This window comes from Euprymna scolopes, chromosome 25, assembly GCF_053919585.1.
Source record: "Euprymna scolopes isolate OS-2025 chromosome 25, ASM5391958v1, whole genome shotgun sequence".
NCBI classification, from domain to species: domain Eukaryota; kingdom Metazoa; phylum Mollusca; class Cephalopoda; order Sepiida; family Sepiolidae; genus Euprymna; species Euprymna scolopes.
In genome coordinates this window covers 51,687,447-51,710,197 of record NC_136506.1, presented here as the reverse complement: position 1 = coordinate 51,710,197, position 22,751 = coordinate 51,687,447, and the positions used below count along the sequence as shown (strand labels likewise).

Genomic DNA, 22,751 nt, shown 5'->3' with positions numbered 1-22,751 from the left:
ACATTATACTATTCCTACATTATACCATTCCTACATTATACTATTCCTACATTAATACTATTCCTACATTAATACTATTCCTACATTATACTATTCCTACATTATACTATTCCTACATTATACTATTCCTACATTAATACTATTCCTACATTATACTATTCCTACATTATACTATTCCTACATTAATACTATTCCTACATTAATACTATTCCTACATTATACTATTCCTACATTATACTATTCCTACATTATACTATTCCTACATTAATACTATTCCTACATTATACTATTCCTACATTAATACTATTCCCACATAAATACTATTCCTACATTAACAATATTCCTACATTATACTATTCCTACATAAATACTATTCCTACATTAATAATATTCCTACATTAATAATATTCCTACATTAATACTATTTCTACATTATACTATTCCTACATTAATACTATTCCTACATTAATACTATTCCTACATTATACTATTCCTACATTATACTATTCCTACATTAATACTATTCCCACATAAATACTATTCCTACATTAATACTATTCCTACATTATACTATTCCTACATTAATACTATTCCCACATAAATACTATTCCTACATTAATAATATTCCTACATTAATACTATTTCTACATTATACTATTCCTACATTAATACTATTCCTACATTAATACTATTCCTACATTAATACTATTCCTACATTAATACTATTCCTACATTATACTATTCCTACATTATACTATTCCTACATTATACTATTTGCAAAAATACACAAAGATTATGGTTACTTACAGTATTACTATGTTTCAAAATCTTTTTATTTTGATTTTTGTTATTTTTATGCCATTTCGAACGTTTTACTCTTCGGGCTTTTGCTGTGCATGTTGGCCTAATCGATAAGCTAAACGCATTTAAAAAATAAAAATCATTTCTACTGATCAAACAAAATCTATCGTGATCATTTGTTTATAGGGTTGGGAAAGCACAAATTCTTATTTCCATCGCAACAATTTGTGTTCGATCAGTCGTACACAAATAGAGTTGTTACAAAAGAGTTTCCGCATTGCCACTTAAGAAACAAAAATACAACGCAACAGTTTTAATGTAGACATTTCATGGTGGACACATTGGAATACACATATAATCCTCTTTCACATTAATTTTCAGTTATTTTATTTTCATGTGGTAAATTTATACCTACTAAACTTAATAAATACAAGAACTAACGTGAATGTGAAAATCCAAAGTAATGAGAGAACGAACTTCGAAAGACGGGTGTCCAATAAGACTCATTACTTTGACATTAAAATTGTCTCTCATTATCCGTGAGCATTTCGAACAAACAACTACTTGAAAGCTTTCCTATCTAACAAAAAAGCATCCAATTTGATTTTGGTTTTGCGTGTATTCGTCTAAGAGTAAGGAAATCAGTTCATGAAAAAGTTTTATTAGTATGACTATTATAAAAGTCTACTAAAGAATAATGTCGAGTGTTTTTTTTTCTTTTTTTTTGCAAAAGAACGCGTGGACAGACATTCGATTAAAAATCGGAGAATGCGATTTTGGATTTGGAAGAAAATAGCAAGCAAATTACAAAACGCAAATTGACAAAAAAAAATTCTAATAATAAATTTACACAATTGTTCATTTAATAAAACGCAATCAAATAAAAAATATCTGTGGGAGAGAGGTTGAAGGGAAGAGAAAAGGGCATCACCCACTAGGCCACGAAGCCTATTTTGTACTCTGTCAAAGCAGGATAAGCTGTTTTTAGAAGCTCCTGCCTAGATGTGCCAGCAGTACGTCATCCTTGGACGTACTTGGCTTTTATATAGATAGAGAATTGCATCAGTAGTGAGATATCTTCTGAAGCGGTATTAGTATTAATATTTGCATCTAATAAAAAAGAAAATATCACAAATTTCCAACCCATCTGTTAAAAGCGTCCATCTGCACTGCATAACTAGTTGAATTCAATAACTGTTAGTCACCCATCGCCCACTTTAGTTAAAATGAACCGTGTTATAGTACTTAGCATAGAGAAAACTCTCCAGATACTGAAAATTATTTTTTTGGTTGGTTTTTGTTTTACGGCATATCAACCCTTTTCAGGTTATTTAATGCCGAATCCAGTGATTTTGAAGAAAAGTATTTGATAAAATATTTTTTTTCAAATCGGTTTCTATCTAACCCATAGTTGGGACCCGAACAGCTACTACCACTCCGGGTCAGAGTGGACCTGGGAGCAATGGCAATTAAGGGGTTGCCCCACACTCCCCAAAGCCCGAAAGCTGGGGCCTCACCATGGGATATAGTTTAAGGTCTTATCCATATGTTTATGGGGGGGGGGAGACTAAAATTAAACAAAGAACAAATGAATTTACTGGAAGCATGAAAAAATCATGAATTACAATAGAAAAATGTGCGCATGAAAAGTAATATGGTTAAGCTTAAACATGGAAAAATAAAGGAATTGTTGTTAAAACTGGAAAAGAAAAGGACAAGATTTCTAGTAAAATATATAATAAATTTATAACTTAAAATATTACAGCATTAAGAATTTTTAAAAACTCAATTTATAACATTATATAATCAATTCTTAATGCTGACATATTTTAAGTTATAAATTTATTATATTTTTATCTTGTCCTTTTCTTTTCCAGTCTTTTACCCTTTCACGTTTAAGCTTAACTATATTTCTTTTGATGCTCGTATTTTTTATTGTAATATATATATATATATATATATATATATATATATATATATATATATATATATATAAATGAAAGAAAGATTAAATTTTGCAAATTAAAATTTGTAACATTTATTGTTTGAAATAAGGGATGGAGTACTATTTTCTTATTCCATGGAGCTTCAAAAATGGCTCTTATCTTCAGAATAAAAACAGGAACGCAGGTTAATGTGTGATGGATTTAAAGTGCAATTTTAGGCTTATTTTAGTTGTGAACATAAAGGAATATTCAGATTATGTTAGTCCATGCAAACTTGCATATTCTTGATGAAAATTATACAAATTAAAGAAAAGTTTGATAGAAGCAAAGAAAAAAAGGCTTATAAGCATAAATTTCTGACGATTTAAAATGTTGGAGTTTTGAGAAAACACTAATCTGGGATTTTTTCTTTTCTAAGGAGAAACGGAGCGAGGACAGAGAGATGGGGAAGTGGAGTAACAGTTAATTTAAATGTCTATGTATTAAAACGATTTGGGGGTTGATAAGGGTTTAATGATGTTATCGATATATGTAATTAAATGATTTGAAAGCAGTGGTTAATTTCAATACGATGCTTAGTTAATTGTCATAAATTTTTAAGACCCAGTCTATTAATATATTAACAATAATTGGTGCACATTGCAGTTTGTATGGGTCGCTATGTTATATGTGTTCGCAATGTGAAATTATTTCATTTCATGAAATGATAATAATTTATTCTTAGATGCAATAATTATCATTACCGCCTCTGATATGCAAAGGTGACAGGATTAAGAGTCTAGGGTATATGGTTTTTACTTCTTAAGTATAGTCCATTTGATAAAGAAACATGTGTTTTTAGACTTAATGATTTCTGATTAAGACAGGGATGTTCCTTTCATTTTATCGTTATTGGGATTATTAAAAAGCGTACGTTGTTGGATATGCGTAATTTTATTATAGTCGAAGTAACGTCAATGTAAATGTGGTTTAAAAAATCTCTGCATTCTGCTCTCCATACGTATACTTCTATTAAGGCCAGGAAAATGGTAACTTACTAATTTCGAACGGTTTGAATTATTACGAATTTGGATTGTTTGTTTGCAAATACACTCTAGACCAAAAATTTAAGATCACTTGAAAATTAAAAAAAACAAAACTTTTTTAAGGATAGATTTTAAATTCCTCCAACTTACAATTACCAATACTATAATCTGAAAGGTTAAGAAAAAAAGCTACATGCCAAATATTTAATTAAGAAATTAACATTTTTATAAAATGTCTATTTTTCACTTGATAAAAATTATAAGACCATGGGTATAAAATCCACAAAATTGTACGAAAAGTGTATATAAACATTCTGCAACCAAATTTAATAAGGAGTCCTACTTTCCTTGATTTTGATGACCTCACAAATTCTTTGGTGCATGCTAGAAATAATTGTTTCGATTAAGGTGCGGGGGATGTTGTTCCAGCTTCTGAAGAAGTTCATTTTTGTTGAATATTGGTTGTTCTTTCGATAAACATCTCTTGACAACTATCTCCAAACATTTTCAATTAGGTTAAAGTCTAGTGAGCATCAAGTATGTCCCAAGAGATGGGCCACATTTTTTAACAGAAAGGTCAAGGTCCGTCGTACAGCGTGGATTGCAGCATTATCCTATTAGAATAACCATTCATCCTCACACAACCGATGTCTCTCCGTCATCAACAATACTTTTTGTAGCATGCTAACATTACGAGTATCTGTCTGACAACCCTGCGCCACCATGGAGCTCAATCGTCCTTCTGTAAGAAAAGGCACGCATACCATCAGGAAAACACTACCCACATAACGTGTGGAGAAAATTTTTATTATGCCATTATCGTTGGAAGCCATCAGGACCATCTAGAGTGATTTTTCTCATCAGAAAACAGGATTTTCTCCCACTTTTCAACGTCTTATGTTTCGTATTCACGACCAAACCTTAAGCGGTCCACCTTGTAACGTGGAAGCAAGCGAGGATTTTCTTACGCTTTAAATTTACCATGCTTTTTTTGTCGTAAGTATCGCCTGATTGTTACTGAACAGCAGTCAACCTTTGCGACTGCCTTACTTTGACTAAAAAAGTCCTCTGTCTTCCACAACAACAGTCTTATTCTCTTACTTAATGCATAGGAAATTTATTCGGGTCTACCAGTGGATTTGGCTTTTCCATAATCCTCACTGTTCTTTAGAAAGTTGCAAATCACAATTTTACTGTGATTTACCTTAGCTACTATCCCCCTACCCGCCGTTACAAACCTTGCTCATGGAAATCTAGTCTTCAAGCACGCTCATCTTCGATAAGATTTCTTGACACATTTACGCAGTAGTTGCTAATTTGTAACTAAACTAAAATACAACTTACATCCCTAGTCTTATCATTTTGATCAAGTGTAAAATGCTTCAATTTATAAAAAATATACATAACTGTATTAAATGTTTGGAATGTAGTTTTTTCCACAACTTTTAGGCTGTAGTATTGGTAGTAAGTTGGAAGAGGTTAAAATCTAACCTTAAAAACGGCTAATTTTTTAAAAAGATTTTTAAATGGTCTTAAATTTTTGATCAGAAGTGTATAGAGTTGGCATTTTGGAATATTATAGAATTTACCATTGTGGACATTATTACTTTAATTATTACTATTATGCGTATTAATAAGTAAACCACCTCGATCATTTATAGAAACTGAATTATGAAAAGTTAATGGATGGATGATCGAAATAGTTGTAACTTTAGTTGAAATTCTGTTACAGTGAATAAATAGATTTCATCTTTGTGAATGCAATCACTATCAAATGGGCATTCTTGTTTATCTTGGCAATTGCAATTGGTTCGAGAAGTTTGGGGGGTGGGTTAACTGAACTGCTTAAATTTTCTTATTATTCGATATGATTAATGATTGCGACTAGGAGTTGTGGAGTAAAAAATAATTGAATCCTTTATAATAATGTTATATCTATATAATAACATAATCTTTCAAATGCAAATATAATGCGGCATACTGATTGATACATTAAAGTTAAGGAACAATTTGATTACTGATGGAGAAACTTACGTTGTCTTTATGGGAGAAATATTTATATTCAGAATTTTTACATACAAAACCTACGTCGAAGCTAAAAAGGCAAATTAATCTATTAGAGCGATTGTCATGTTTGCGATCTTTAAGGGTGATTTGGAGTGCCTGGGGTAAGGATTTCAGTATAATTTTAGATTTTCATTGATTTCGGTAAATTTTAACATCAATATTTGTATTATTTAAGGTATTCGATGGAACATCTCTATAGAATTTGTTGAGTTTTTTAATATGAGTTTTTATATCTGAGAGAATAGAACTCATAATATTTTGTTTTGTCAGATTTTACTTCGTTATATATTTCAAAGATGTTTTCATTGTTTTATATGTTTATTTTGAATAAACGTTTCACTGCTTCGAAAAAAATCATTACAGTCCATCTCAAATCGTAAGTGATTCATGAAATAAAGACCAATCGAGAAATGGCATTCAACTGTTATCGTCCGGTGAATCCATTTCAGTGCCGTTTTTATAGAGCCAGGCGGTGTGGATCGTAATCATAACATATTATTATTATTATTATTATTATTATTATTATTATTATTATTATTATTATTATTATTATTCAAGCAATTATATATATTATTAAAAAATTAAAAATAATTTAATTATTGATAACTAATGTTGCATGTTTTTCTCTGCCAATGGCGGATTCATCTTTAGGGATGATGTATGTCATTTCTGATTCGGTAAGCGAGTTAAAGTACTGAGTGAAGATATATCACTGTTATTAAAGAGTTTAAGTGTTGAATATATATTTATTTTGTGGGGGGTGCTTATGAGATGTATCGAGACACAAGAATGGGTATGTTTGATCTGGGAGAACGGTGGTTCATTAAATATGTGGGGGTTGTGTTCTCGCCTGGTCCACAAAGTATGGAAATAAAAAATGAAAAAATAAAAAAAAAACGTTTACAAGTGTTTTTGATATAGAGTTACATAAGAATACTTTGATAAGTACGTTTTAACTTAAATAGGGATGGTATAATAAAATTGTGGGATCTGCGTTCGCGCCTGGTCTCCATAGAATAGAAATAGGCACAAACTTTAATAAATACTTTTCATATCAATCTGCGTAAGTATACTTTGATAATTATGTTTCAGTTTGAAGAAATATGGATGTTCGTTCGCACCTGCACTCCATAGAATGGAAATATGTCACAAAGTTTAACACGGTTTTTTAATATAGATCCACAGAATATTGTGATAAGTGTTTCAGTGTGAACAGATATTGCATAATAAATTATGGGGTTTATCTATTTTATTTTTATTTTCGTCATATTTTGCTTTGGTTTTGATACCCCCAAATTCAACCCAAATTTACAACCCTTCCTTTTCATAACCTATCATACTTTCATAAATCAGAGTCCATTTTCTGTAGGCCGTTTTTGAACCCAGTCAACGACGGGTACTTTTGCTAGTATATATATATATATATATATATATATATATATATATATATATATATATATATATATATATATATATGTATGTTATTCAACGTATATATCGAGACATATATTTTCAAGGTAACGGTGCATGCAAACGATGTTCATTTTCATTTTTGATGTTTACTTCTCATATGCCGAATAGATCTCCACTCTAGGGCACAATATGTAGAAAAAATTCAAAATGAAAGACGTTGAAAATACTGGAAATCTTTGGGATGTGTTTATTCCTTGCTAAACTTTCAAACAGTTCAAGCGAATTCTCATAATCATTTGTCAAAAAAAAAAAAAGAAAAAAAAGACGTGGTCTTTTTAATTTTTGAAATAAGACGCAACTGATTTAAATATATATATATATATATATATATATATATATATATATATATATATATATATATATATTGTATTGGTAGTAGTTATTTGTTTGTTCAAAACAAAATATATAAGTGTGTCTACCAAAAGAGTGCTCAATGTTTAGACAGAGCCAAAATAAGTGAATTTAGTTTACAAACAAATGGCTACACATAAGCATAGATGTTTCAGCGAAAACCCAGTAAGGGAATCGCTTCGTCAGGCCAAGGACATCTTTGGCTGTTTCAACTCAAACATTGCCAATTTATAACTAGGACTACATCATATTTAAGTGTAAAGGGGGAGACAGGGCCTAAAAAGAAAGTATATACATTAAAATGTGATCATCCATTATGTTAATTATATTAATTTATTTATTATTTTCTTTTCTTTTATTTATAGTGCGTCAAGAGTTTCAAGTAGAGTTTCAATATTATCAGTAAATTCCTAGTTCAGTAGGTAAGTTGTGTAGAATAGGAACCCAAGATTTAAAAAAGGGGAACGGCTGTATTCAACTGTAATATGTACATCATAAGTATAATTATTTATTAACATTAATATTAATCAGTTAACATATATAGTTATGTGAATAATTCATTAGGCCACTAACGTTTAAAATAAAATAAACAGTAAACGTTTTTTGAAAAAAAGTTTACTATGTAATGAATAATTAACGAAATAATGCCAGTTATATTATTCATTGTAAATGCTAATACGTTGGAAAATAATAAAAAAGGCTAAAGCATGTTACTCTTTGCAGTCACCTTGTTTCTTATGCCTGCATGAGAAAATGGAGATTACTAATTTTAAAGACCGTGACAAACTTTTAAATATAAAACAAGAATCGGCCATCTCCTGCAAGCATTTTCAGATACATACGCTTAAAAAAACTATAAAACGCCTAAGTTTGTAAATAATATTTTTATAGTTCCCCCCCGCCCCTTTCCCATAATTAATTTTATTCTCTTCTGAAACCATTCTAAACGTTAATTATTTTAAACATTTGTATTTTAACATCAAATAATCATACCCTATACCTAATAAGTTAAATTTTTAACTAAAGATATTTTTTATTTTTTATTTTATTTATCTTTAATTGTAATGTAGTTATCTTACCATAATTATACTTTTCATAATCGTTTAACGTAGGTTTTAATGGTCACCTCATCGAGCCTAATTTATTTAATTTATTTTATTTTTATACTTTAATCGCCTATTTTTACACGTAATTTTGGAAACGTTAGAATTTACAAAAGTAATATTATACGGATACTAATTTATTTACACGTTAACCATTTATTTTATACGTAAGTTGTTTTTTAAACGTTAGCATTTACAATGAATAATATAACTGACATTATTTCGTTAATTATTCATTACATAGTAAACTTTTTTCAAAAAACGTTTACTGTTTATTTTATTTTAAACGTTAGTGGCCCAATGAATTATTCACATAACTATATATTTTAATTGATTAATATTAATGTTAATAAATAATTATACTTATGATGTACATATTACAGTTGAATACAGCCGTTCCCTTTTTTAAATCTTGGGTTCCTATTCTACACAACTTACCTATTGAACTAGGAATTTACTGAAATTAATGTTTCTGTGTAGAGGGCAATTAATGCATTTACTTGGCTTTATATTATATATAAAAATAATTATATAAATTCAACAGTAGGTTCTCTACAGTGCCATGAAGACTACAATATATTTTGAACTTGGTCATTGCGAGAGGCATGTAAAGCTTTCTCTGAGTGTATCGCAAATTAGAGCAGGTAATCGAGCGATTTCATCGATTTCGATTCTAATAAAAATATAGTAATTCTTCTTGCCAGTAACTGATGTATATTCACGGAATTTTTTCAATTTCATTTGACTTAAAGTTATTACATTAAATCTTACCTCATTTATCTACTTACAAATACATACTTTGATTCTATTCCCACTCTATCATTAGTCACCGGGAAAGCTGTGTCATTAGAGCCGTTTTTTGCAGAAAAGACCGGCAATGGTTCGTTTTTACATTCCTTTTTATTACCTGTCTCATAAAAGACCTATTCTAGTTAACTATGCACCGAACACTAACGCTCCATTTATTACTTCCAGATAATATGATTGGTAACAACCAGGCATTCCAAAGAGTACGAGAATATATTTGCAGAACGCTCACAAAAATAATTAAAAACAACGTGATATTGACTGATACTATAGTAATTCAAAACAATAGCAGAAGAACAAAAACAAAACAACAAAAAAAACAATAAATATTGTTTCGAAAATAAGCTAGAAATGCAAAACAACTATTCAAATTTCAAAAGTGAATTTGTAATTAATCAAGCCTAAAAAAAAATCTTCGAACCTGGGGACCAAGTAAAGAATAGATACCCTGTAGCAGAAGACAACGGCTGACAACGGCCGGCGCACATTTCAAGTCACACCGGTGATTTGACCTTGACATTGGCACAAGCATATGGCGTTGGTTGTTTCTAAACACATCAAATAGCAGACTTGGTCGAATATTCGTGAGAAAGATTTTTTAAAAATATATTTACAAAAGATTTTTTTAAAGTTTTTTTTTTAAGTAAGTAAAAAACGAACGTATTAAAATAAAAGATATTTGAATAAATGGGTGCCTTTCTGAATGCGTTTTTAATATATTTATAATAATAATAATAATAATAATAATAATAATAATTAATTAATTAATTCTGTTTATCAATTCCAACTTAATGCAAATCCTCTAAAAAGGAATGGATAAAAAGCTAGATGGGCGGCTAGCGAAATTTGTTAAAAAAAAAGAGGAATTCTATATTCTTTGTGGCAACGACAGGCAGAAGGCGTGCGTTTGCGTATGTGGATATGTGTATGCATATATACATACTCGTATGTGTGTACTAGAAAGGACTGTTCCCACCCTCCACCCCCTCCTATCCCTTACCCTCTACTGACCAGCGACCTGGCATTTAACTCCAGACTGGAGCCCACAGTGGATAGGTATTAATAAAGTCGTGACAGAAAACTATTCTAAAGAACCCAACGTTAAACAAAAAAGTTAAATATTACTTCGAATTCATTTCAGAAAACAGTCTTTGTCTCGATATAAACGTATAATTCTGTTTGTCAATTCCAACTTAATGCAAATCCTCTAAAAATTGATGCAAATATACCCGGACGGGCGACAGGCGAACTATCTAGTTAAATGTTTGTCCGAATTTATAACAGAAACCAGACTTTTTCCGATATTGACGTAGAAATTTGCCCCGCCTTTAAACGAGGGAATTAAATGCTACCAAAGCGGCAGGGAAAATTGCCCTCCTTCTCTTTTCTCATACATTTCCAGCGCCTAAACCGTATGGTGTAAGGTAGACCTATCTTCAAACGCCCTCTTTCAGAGCATGACTTTCGACTTTTACTAAGTAGAATACTTAGTTAATTACTTTATCTACCTATGTTTTTAATTTTTATTTATTTATTTTATTTTTTATTTTCTTATTTACTTTTTTGTCCCATACGTATGTGTGATAGTTCACGATACCTCTTGGATACACAGGAGCTTTACACTATCCCTGCATCAGAACCACAGGTAAAACAATTCTGGGCTCGGTGTTGCCACAAACACCAAATCATGAAAAATGTCAATTACAATAATCCAAACCTTGGGACTCAGAAGAAAGATCTGGGTGTCATGATCGGCAGGTGCTCCTTTGGTGGCCAGTATGGGGGACCCGGTCGTCATCCTGCGAATGTTGGCCAACTTTCTAGTTTCAGAAACTCAAATGACATGGACGCTGAACAAGTAAGTATAACCTCTAATTTCAGGGAACAAAATGATACCGAGCAAACACGACACAGCCATGATAACCATCAAAAGAAAAACAACCGACGAAAGAAATGGACAACAAAAAAGAACAGACTCGTAATTGAATACTATTATAGAAGTCATCCTAAATATAGATATGGAGGTTACCGGAAACGAATGAAAGAACTATGGGACCCATCCAGTGGCTACCATACGACAGAACAAAGAATTGCGAACCAAGCAAGACTAATACTCAAGAAAGGCTGGCTCTCTAAACTAGAACTAACAGAAATCCAGCGAAAAATAAATGATGGAACTGAACAAGAAGCATCCCTCAACGGAATCACACGTAGAGCAACCCCACAAGTTGAAGCCTCACAAGTAAAAACACCAAACACTAAAGGCCGAGGACCAACAACGAACGAATCCTACAAACGTGGAAACCGAGAACAATGAAACAGAACTAACAGAGAATGAAACAAATAAAATAAACAAAATAATACAGCTGATGAACGAAGAAAAAACAAAGCTCCCATCGTTAAGGAACCAAGAGCAGAAGAAATTAAAAACTGAAACAGAGAATGATAACAAACTCCTCCCACATATCCCAACGCATACAATCACAGACTTAAACAACCTGATTTACGCAGGCGCCAAAATGGTAAGTATGAAACTTAAATCAGAAAAACAACCGAGGACAAGCGGACCAACAAAATCTGGATGGGAAATAAGACTGGAAACCCAAATACACAAACATAAAAAGAAGCCAAAATGATCAACAGGAAGAAAGCAATGTGGAGAAAACGGAATATTGGAAATGTAACTGACAGGGAGAGGATAAACAAGAAACATGAAGAACTGGACCAAAAAATAAAAGCAAAAGAAGCGAGATTGAGACGATATAGATATAAATCTGAACAATGCAAACAAAACAGAACATTTTAAACTAATGAAAGCCAATTCTACCAAAATGTGAACGGAGGAAAAACAAAAACAGAACAACCAAATCCGACAGAAACAAAACTCTACTGGAGTAACATATGAGAAGAGCGACGAGATCACAATAGAAATGCCGAGTGGCTGAAAGACATGAAAAAAGAGTTACAACAAATCGAAGAAGGAACAGTGAATGAAATCAGCAAAGAAACCCTAAAGAAAACCATAGGAAAAATAGCAAACTGGAGAGCACCAGGGAACGACGGGATACATGCATACTGGTTCAAAAAATTCACAACCTTACACGAAAGGCTAGCCTAAAACCTGAGAAGATGTATACAGGAAGCAAGCGTACCAGACTTGATGACAAAAGGTAGAACCACACTGCTACAGAAGGACACGGAGAAAGGAACCGTCCCTAGCAACTATAGGCCAATCACGTGCTTACCAACTATGTGGAAGATACTGACAGCACAACTGAGGGAACAAATCTACCACTTTCTGAATAACCGTGGACTCATCCCCAAGGAGCAGAAAGGATGCCAAAAAGAAAAAAGAAGAACACATGACCTGTTATATATAGATCAAAAGATCCTAAAGAAGGTAAAAAGGAGGAGAAAGAATTTAGCCATGGCATGGATTGACTACAAAAAAGCGTACGGCAGGATCCCCCAAGCATGGATAATAGAATGCCTAAAAATGTATAAAATACCAATCAGGATCACCAACGTAATAGAAAATGCAATGAAAACATGGAGACTGGAATTGACAGCTGATGGACAACACATCACAGAAATTTACATACAAAGAGGCATCTTCCAAGGAGACTCGCTATCACCACTACTGTTCATCATAGCCATGATGCCCTTGAACAGTATTCTGAGAAAGTGCCAAGCTGGATACAAGTTCTCCAATACAGAGGAAAAAATGAACAATCTGATGTACATGGACGATCTGAAACTTTTTGCAAGGACCGAAAAGGAGCTAGAGACACTAATTAACACTACCAGAATCTTCAGCCAAGATATCCAAATGGAATTTGGAATGGAAAAGTGCGCAAAACTAGTTATAAGAAAGGGAAAACTGGAAACGACGGAAGGCATGGAACTACCCAACGAAACAGAAATGAGGGCACTATGGAAACAAGGCGACTATAAATACTTGGGAATTCTGGAAACGGACACCATCAGAGCAACAGAAATGAAAGAGAATGTTGGAAAGGAATACCTCAGGAGAACAAGAAAACCCCTGAAAACTAAATTATATAGTAGAAACCTAATAAAAGGTATTAATACATGGGCAGTATCACTAGTAAGATACTCTGGACCGCTTATAGGGTGGACAGAAGAAGAACTGAGACAACTTGACCAGAAAACCAGGAAACTCATGGCCATGCATAATGCACTACACCCAAAGGACGATATTGACAGACTCTACGTGAAAAGGAAAGACGGTTGGAGGGGACTTATCTCTATAGAAGACTGTGTGAAGGACACGAAAAAAGTCTAGAAAAATACATAATGCAAAACACTGAAAGGATAATTATGGCAGCGAGAGACACTGAAAAAACAAAACAGAAAAAGAGAGACAACCGAAAAAACGAGAAAAGAGAAATGCGAAGAGATACAACTCAACGGAAGATTCATAAGAACGACAAAATATGAGAATAACGAAAACACCTGGACATGGATGCGAAAAGGACATATAAACCGAGAAACTGAATCTCTAATAACTGCAGCACAAGGTAACTCGATAAGAACCAACCATATCAAAGCAAGGATCGATAAAACACAAGAAAACAGCAAATGCAAACTCTGTGGACAAAGAGACGAAACAATAAACCATATAGTAAGCGAATGCAGCAAACTTGCCCAAAAGGAATACAAAAACAGGCATGACCAAGTGGGGAGGGTGGTACACTGGGAATTGTGTAAACGACTGCATTTTGGTACAAGCATAAACCTGCAACAGCACTCGAAAAAGAGAACCACAAAATCCTATGGGACATGGACATACAGACGGACAAACCCATCCAAGCAAGAAGACCAGATGTCGTAATGATTTACAAGAAAGAAAAATCCTGTCAAATCGTAGACTTTGCAGTCCCAGCTGATCACAGGGTAAGTATGAAAGAAAAGGAAAAACGAAGCAAATACACAGAGCTAGCCAGGGAGTTAAAAGGGATTTGGATGATGAAGAAAGTACCGATAATAGTAGGAGCACTAGGAACAATTCCGAAAAACTTCGAAAAAGGAATGTCAGAAATTGGAATCAGAGGAATAACTGCAAAAGTACAACGACTAACGATAATGAAAACGACTGAAATATTATCGAAAACCCTTGAATGCGGAGAATAATAGAAGACAATATAACGAATAAGCGTTAAAGGGAATGAAGAACACCGAAACTGCATATTTACAAGTTCTACACCCCCCATCATGCATCCCCCCATTGTTTCATCACCGATCCCCCCAAAAAAAATAAATGATAGCAAAGGGCCGAGAAGGTTCAATAAGGACTGAAAGACCGAGGAACGAGCGCCAACCAGACCTCGGCTGGACAAGCACAAAGAGAACCTTGGGGAGGCTGAGTGCCACTCAAATTCCAGTATAAACCAATGGCCACTACCAACGAGAAATCAATGGTAAGCGGCTGTTGCGATGATGCAAATTCATTTGCAAATGCTATCGAAGGAGGTGGAGAGGTCTGGACGTCTGGGGAGACTTGTTGTCACTCAGCTTCCAGAGAATACCACAGGTGTTCAATCAGATCGTTTGTTGACTTGTGTGAAAGCTCCATGTGAGCCAATAATAATAATAATAATAATAATAATAATAATAATAATAATAATAATAATAATAACCAAAGAGCCGATAAGGATCAAGGAGGATTGAAAGACCGAGGAGGGAGCACTGGCCAGACCTCCGCTGGACACGTGTGAAGAGAACTGGGATCTTGGGGAGGCTTAGTGCCACTCAAATTCCAGTATAAACCAATGGCCACCGCCAGCGAGAAATCACTGGTAAGAGGTTGTTGCGATGATGCAAATTTATTTGCAAATGCTATCGAAGGAGGAGGAGGAGAGAACTGGACGTTTGGGGGAGACTTGTTGTCACTCAGCTTCCAGAGAACACCACAGGTCTCCAATCAGATCGTTTGTTGACTTGTGTGGAAGCTCCATGTGAGCCGCCAAATAATAATAATAATAATAATAATAATAATAATAATAATAAATAATAAATAAATAGATAAATAAAAAAAATAAATTTAAGCTAAACTACATCGAGCAGAGACAATAAGTAGCGACACCATTACATACCACCAAGAAATGGTCAGGTTGAAGAATACCCTCCGTGGTAACAACTACCTCGATAGCATACTATCTACCAGACCTGTTAATAGTATAAGAGAGGAGAATTAAACCCAAAAACCTCCAACGGTCTGCCTACCATACATACGAGGCATCTCCGAAAAGATTTAGAGAATATGTGCCCCCTACAACATCAGGACGGTATTCAAGAGCGAGTCAACACTCAGACGACACCTGGTACGAGTGAAGCCCCGCATGGAGGAGAACATGACCAAGAACTGCATATACTCCATCCCATGCAGTTGCAGAAAGGTTTACAAGGGTGAAACATGCCGCCCCCTTAAAGTAAGGGTGGAAGAACACCGAAAAGCGGTAACTAAAGGGGAGACGGAAGAATCGGGTATAGCCAACCATGTCTGGATGGAGAGGGGGACCATCGCCCCCTATGGGATGAAGTAAAAATAATAAACAGAGAGACCCACTGGAAAATGAGAAAACAGCTCACATGTTCGGACATAACAACCTCCTGAGCAAACCAAGCATAGAGCTGAATGCAATTTGGAAACCTCTGATAGAGAGAGAAAACCTTGAATAACAACATAGGTTTAACATTCACAAAAACCAACTAAGAATTGTCCTAATGACATATGACCGAGTGGTCCTTGACGTTGTATCAAAGTTTACAGTTACCCAAAGGTGCTGAGTTCAATCCTGAACGAAGGCAGTTAAAAGTAACATTCAAAACAGAGAATCAGCAACTATGTCCCAGAGCCTAGCTGGAGTCCGAACACGGTATCCCCGTAATAATAATAAAGGGTTGGGTTCGAGACTCCTAACAAACGGTTTCCTAGTTCGATACAAAACACCTGATGAATGCCGGAGGGCAAAACGGCCGAAACGTTGTGACTATAACATCCAAGATGAGGAAGTCAGTCCGACAATCTCAATCAATGAAAAAACCTCATCTCAAAAATACAGACAATTACTACAATATGATTGTCTTCAAGTTTTACGTAAACATGTTCTTGATGAACCGCCCCATTGGTTTAACAAATTTACCGAATTTCTATTAATAACGATTACTATATTGTCCAATTTCTACTGTACACTCTTTAACCCTTATCCTCGGATGGCCTCTCGGCCTTGATAAGTGGTGATGCCTATGTAAAAAACAAAAAAAAACAATATTTGATAATTAAACTATCTTTTAATATAATCTGATATGACATGCGATAAGATCATAAGTATGGCATAAATTGTATCAAACCTTTTCTATGACGAAAAATACATTAATATGATAATAGATATAAAATAAATCAATCCTTGAGTATACACTCACAAAAACCTTTATCATTACAACATTATTTCAAAGTTATTCGGTTTTTATTATGAGTGAAAGTGTATGTGATATAAACACGTTTTAATGTTTCTATAAATTTATATCCTTAAATAAACTTTGCTTCATAAAATTGATTTATTAAAATTCCGCTTTGTATGAAATTCTGTTGACGAATCGGATGTGGAAGCGTCTTAAGTTGTGTGCATGGAAGATATCAACGGATACGAATAAAGTTGTGGAGGTATTTGTGTGCAAATGTGTAGGGGTTGGACCAGATAGAGTTTGGTGAGTTTGAACAATACTGCTTCTAATCGGATGTACTCTAGTAAAATTGACAGCGGCATATAAAAATATTTAACATACAGACTAATCAATCACATTGACCGTAAGTTGAGAAAAGAACATTTAATTATAAAAAGCTGAGTTGCACTATCAACAAATAAGAACTCGCCTCTTGAGAGGTGCCTTAAAATGTAAACCAATTTACTATTCTGTTTTCATTCTGAAAGTGTTGTCGTTAGAAAAAAAATAATGGATTATTTTGAACTGTAACGATTTTTTAGTTTTATTTTCAAATCAAATGTTCTCTCTCTCTCTCTCTCTCTCTCTCACACACACACACACACATATGTGTGTGTGAGTATGTGTGTATACGTGTTTGTGTGTGAATATATATATGCGTGTTTGTGTGTGTAGGAATGTAAGTAAAACAACATATACACTTTTGATTGATGCATGTTATATACAAACCTTCTGTGTTGAAACCATTGATGTAGTTCGGACATTTTTGTACGGCTGCAGTACCGGCTTCCGTATCAGGCCAACACATGATCATATCCCAAGTTCGGTTGCAGTAACTACCTAAAAAATAAAACATTAATAATTGTTTGTGACGTCTTAACAGGATATTTGTTCAGTTTTTTTCATTGTAATGAATTTAATCATTATTTTGCAACTGTCTTCTTCATCAATGCTAGTTTTTCATTACGCCAGTAAATGTCAAGGATTTCGAGTGATACAGATTCCAAACTTTGAGTATTTTTTTAATCTGTTTTCGTATGGAGTTATTTTACATCAAGTATAACCTTATAACATCATTCTTAAGTTGATATCAATTGATAACACATATTGTAATCATGAAATGCATTGTCATTGTTTCCAATGCACAACATTTTGGAATTGTCTCTGCTGATTAAGTATAAATACTTACCTGGCGAGTTAAATACTCGTCTTTTAGTTTTAACAATAATAAATCTAATGATTTACAATGTACAATATCAGGTATTTTCACCTACATTCTACTGACGTATATGCATTCAAATTTTAATTTATTCATGTATTTTTTCAAGGTAAACATCAATAAAATTTATTAAACAGAAATTAAAATATATTACAAATAAAAATATAATATAAAAGGGGAAAATATCCAATGTCAATAAAATTTCAGGAATTTTTTTTCGAAACCAAGATGGAAATATTAGGTATTTTCAGCTATATCCTTCTGATTTGGTAAGTTGGGATTAGACTCAAGGCGTTTTCGCAAACTGTAGCAATGATGAGACGCTTGTAAGGTTGAGTCGTTTCATGACAGTTGCGTCGTTAACAGATCCAAACTTTTAAGGAAATTGCGCGTAGTCGGGCACATCGCTCTGCATGTATTCACAGCATTCGCTTGGAACATAACTCGAGAAGACCGGAATGTTTCGATTAATTGCGGTTCTCTGCTGACGCTGTTGCATGGCAAGGATAATTGGCGATTTTGTTACTGACCAACCCGCAAAAGTGTCGACGCCAGCCACATCCCATATAAGTGACACCAATTGTAAATGGAAAGTTCTTCAGACTATTGGAAATTTTGTCAATGCCAATTTGTTCGAGGATCATCAGAAACTCAGAGCTCGTTGCACGATATTATTGAGAGCGCTGTGTCTTGAGAATCTACCAGTACAAGAAAGGGCATAGAGACCATATACATCAGCCGGTGGAATACAGCAGCACATGGTGATTACAAGATGTTAGCCACACATATGCCTGTGGCGGACTTTAAGCTTGAAGCCGTCAAACGATATTGGTCGCTGTGCGTACTTATCTTAACTCTTCTTTCTCACTAACTGTATCGGAACGATGATATCAGTTCCCTCCAGTCGGTAGAAAGTTGTTGATAGGATATTTTGATTCTACATGTAGAATCCAAATACTCTTATCCAGATCTTGACTTTTACAGATAGAGGCGTCAGCCGGCAATGCAATGTCGATCGTTAATCCAAATTCAGGTCAATAAAAATAAATAGAAAACGTGACCTGGAGCTAGCCTACACCTTCGAAATCGATGTTGTAGTTGCCGTGGCTGTGTCTCGAATTACGAAATCCAGCCTGCTCAGGTTAAAAGGAAACTGGTACCATAGCGTCTAACAGAAAAAAGAATAAAAAAATATTCTGCATATAGAAACAGTTGCACAAGAGGAAGAGTACCGACTGCTAATTAATCAGTAGAAGCCGGTATAACATGTTGAACAATTTGTAAGGTTTTGACGATGTTGGGATAATCTGAGAGAGTTTTTTTTTATATATAAGTTACACATGCGTTGCAAAGTGTTGCGTGTTCAAAGACGGAGCCATTCTACGAACAATAATGTTCTAACTGGTGTAAGCAGTGTGGACTAAAGAATGGGATACAGGAGTTCAACGAGGACAAGTTTTGAGAAGATGGCCCTGTTGCATGGAGTTGAAAGAGATCCTCACGTAAGACTTAACCAGCAAACTGTCCTACTACCATTGCTATTGAATCAATATAAACTATCTAATAACATACACTGTTGCTTTCTCTCCAGACAGGACTGCAATACCATCGATATTTATTATTTTTGATGAAAATGAATATATTATGTTATGATTATTATAAATACATATTCGTTTCGTTAAATTACAAATGAAACAGTAGTTTGTGGAAAAGCAGTATTACATTCGTACTAAGATGTATTCCTTTTAAATGTTGCGTGAAATATCTGAAAGAAAAACAATTTCAAGTTAACAATATCGTGTACGCATTTATTAAACACAAAACTGAAAATATTTTTACAATGTTAATAAAATAAATTCTTTGTAAATGCTTATGTCATGTTTAAAGTTTGTTAATAAGAATGATATGAGAAACGAAGTATTGAAAACAAATTACAATAAGCGGAAAGTTTGTTCAAATTATTGAAGATGTACATCATACTAACAGACTTTATTCATAAAGTTTTTTTTACACAGTGATCACCACTTATCAAGGCCCGGAAGCCACTCGGGGATAAGGGTTATTGCAAGTACATTACGTTAGTGTGGAGATTTGATAAAGTGTTTACTTAAGGGGGTGGTTCATTAGGAATTTGTTTACGTTGGACTTGAACACATCCAAGTTGTAGTCAGGTGGGAAGCAGACAGACGGAACAGAGTTCCATAGGCGTGCAGTTCTAAGAAAGAAGCTTTTTTCATGGAATCCACGTTTTGATTTAGGCACAGATATAGAGTGGGGGAAATTTTTCACAGTGGATTCAGCTAGACGGGTGTTTTTCGTGAAAGATTGGCGAGGGGGGACAAGAGATTGGAGTTCAGACGAGCACCTGCCATGGAAATAACGATAAAACAAAGATAGGCTCGCAACGTCTCTTCTGTGGGAGAGATGTTGCAGGGTAGAGAAAAGGGCATCTCCCACTAAGCCACGAAGTCTATTTTGTACTCTGTCAAGATAGTCTGTTTTTAGCAGCTTCTGCCCAGATATAGCAGCAGTATTCCATCCTTGGACGTACTTGGCTTTTATGTAGATAGAGAATGGCATCAGTAGTGAGATATCTTCTGGAGCGGTAGAAGGATCCCATTATCTTTCCAGCGACCTTGGCAACAGACTTGATGTACGTGTTCCATTTAAGATCAGGAGTAAAGGTCAAACCCAGAAGCTTGTCAAAACACGGGGCCTCACCCAGACGAGAGCCATCCATCACAATTGATGCCAGATGGGGATCAGAGCGTTGATGATGTAAGGATTGGAGTTTGGTTTTGGATGCATTAAAGGTAACCAAACCACGTCTTCCCCCACTGAACCACGCGCTCGAGATCAGAGGAGAGAGAATCAGAGAGAACTTTGTCATTTACAGCCTTTGATGTGTTGCCGTAGATGGTCGTGTCATCAGCATAGGTGTCAACGAATGCTTTAAGTATGTGTTTAGGGAAGTCATTGATATAGATCAGGAAGAGAGTTGGGCCCAGGATGGACCCCTGAGGGACTCCAGCATTTATATTGCAGGCCTCTGATTTTTGCCCATCGATTACTACTCTTATGAGCCTATCGGAGAGAAATGATTTAATGATTGAGAAAACATTTCCAGTTATACCGTAGCTGGAAATCTTGTGAAGTAGACCCTTATGCCATACCTTGTCGAAGGCCTTTGATATGTCAAGAGCAATTGCCCTAGAAAGGAAGCCTTTGTCAAGAGATTCACTAATCCTGTGGGATATAACCGTCAGCACATCTGCGGTAGATCTTGCAGAGCGGAAACCATATTGTGTGTCACTAAGAAGGTTGTTCCTGCTGCGGTGGTTGACTATTTCCCTATTTAATATGGATTCCAGCAACTTACTCATAATACACAGGATACTTATTGGTCTCTATTAAGAGGGAGATGACTTATTACCTGAATTCTGAAATACAGGGCAAACTGATGAGGTCTTCTAGGGAGTCGGAAAGCACTTCTCCTTAAGGCAACGCTTAAATAGTTTCGTAAGTATGGGAGCAAGTTCTGGTTGAAGCTTTTTTAATACTATAATTGGGATGCCATCAGGGCCAGTTGCTTTACTGGAATCTAGGTTCTTGATTAGCTTGGCGACCTCATGCACGGATATTTGTATGTTACCTAGCTTGTTCTGTGTTATAGGAGGAAATATGGGGAGTTGATGGCCTTCGTCGCATAGGGTAGAATTAGCTGCAAATTCTTTGTAAATAGTTTGGCCTTGTCTAACGCTGACGAGATGACCTCTGGTCCATTGATAATGGTTGAGATAGAACGCACACTTCTGTTCAGGATCCTATTTGTTATTTGCCAAAACTGGTGGGAACCATGCCGCTGATCAGCTACCTTGGATTTAACAGACTGGACATATAGCTCTCTTGCATTTTTATTACTCTTTTACAGTGGTTGCTGGCAGTGGTTTACATGCGAATATATATATATATATATATATATATATATATATATATATGCAGTGCTGACAAAAAGGAAGTCCGCACTTTAAGCTAAATTTAATGTAACTGTTTAAATAACTTATACCTCATTTGATTCGCTTTTTAATCCCCTATAATTTTTCCAGTTTGTATTTAACTGTTAATTGAAATATTCTTGTGTTCACATAAATTTTAAAAAAATATCTTAAAACCAGCTTAAATTATCGCCCTAAATCAGTTTAAAATATCCACCAACAGGCAACAAAGCATCTCTAATCATAATTGTTGTTGTTCCAGGTTATACAACGTAACATTTAGTCTATATGCCTAGACTGTCACTTAGTGGTCGTCAGGAGCTCATTAATGTCCACCTTTCTAGTTTATCCTACCGAGAAATCGGCCGCAAATTGAAATGTGATAAGAAAACGGTACCGAGGACTGTGCAAAAGCACCAAAAACACCGGCAGTGTTCGTGATGCTCCTAAATCTGGTCGTTCTACAGTTACTTCCAACAGGGAAGACAATGCTATCA

General features: G+C 34.5%; 1 protein-coding gene across 1 annotated transcript in view; it reads right to left on the bottom strand.

The window, feature by feature from the left end:
* Positions 1 to 22,751, bottom strand: part of LOC145247348 (vasoactive intestinal polypeptide receptor-like) — a 489,053-nt gene that overhangs the window by 213,061 nt on the left and 253,241 nt on the right. The window contains exon 3 of the mRNA XM_080109023.1: positions 17,770 to 17,880. Coding sequence (XP_079965149.1) covers positions 17,770 to 17,880 — 111 coding nt within the window. The remainder of the gene's footprint in view (positions 1 to 17,769; positions 17,881 to 22,751) is intronic.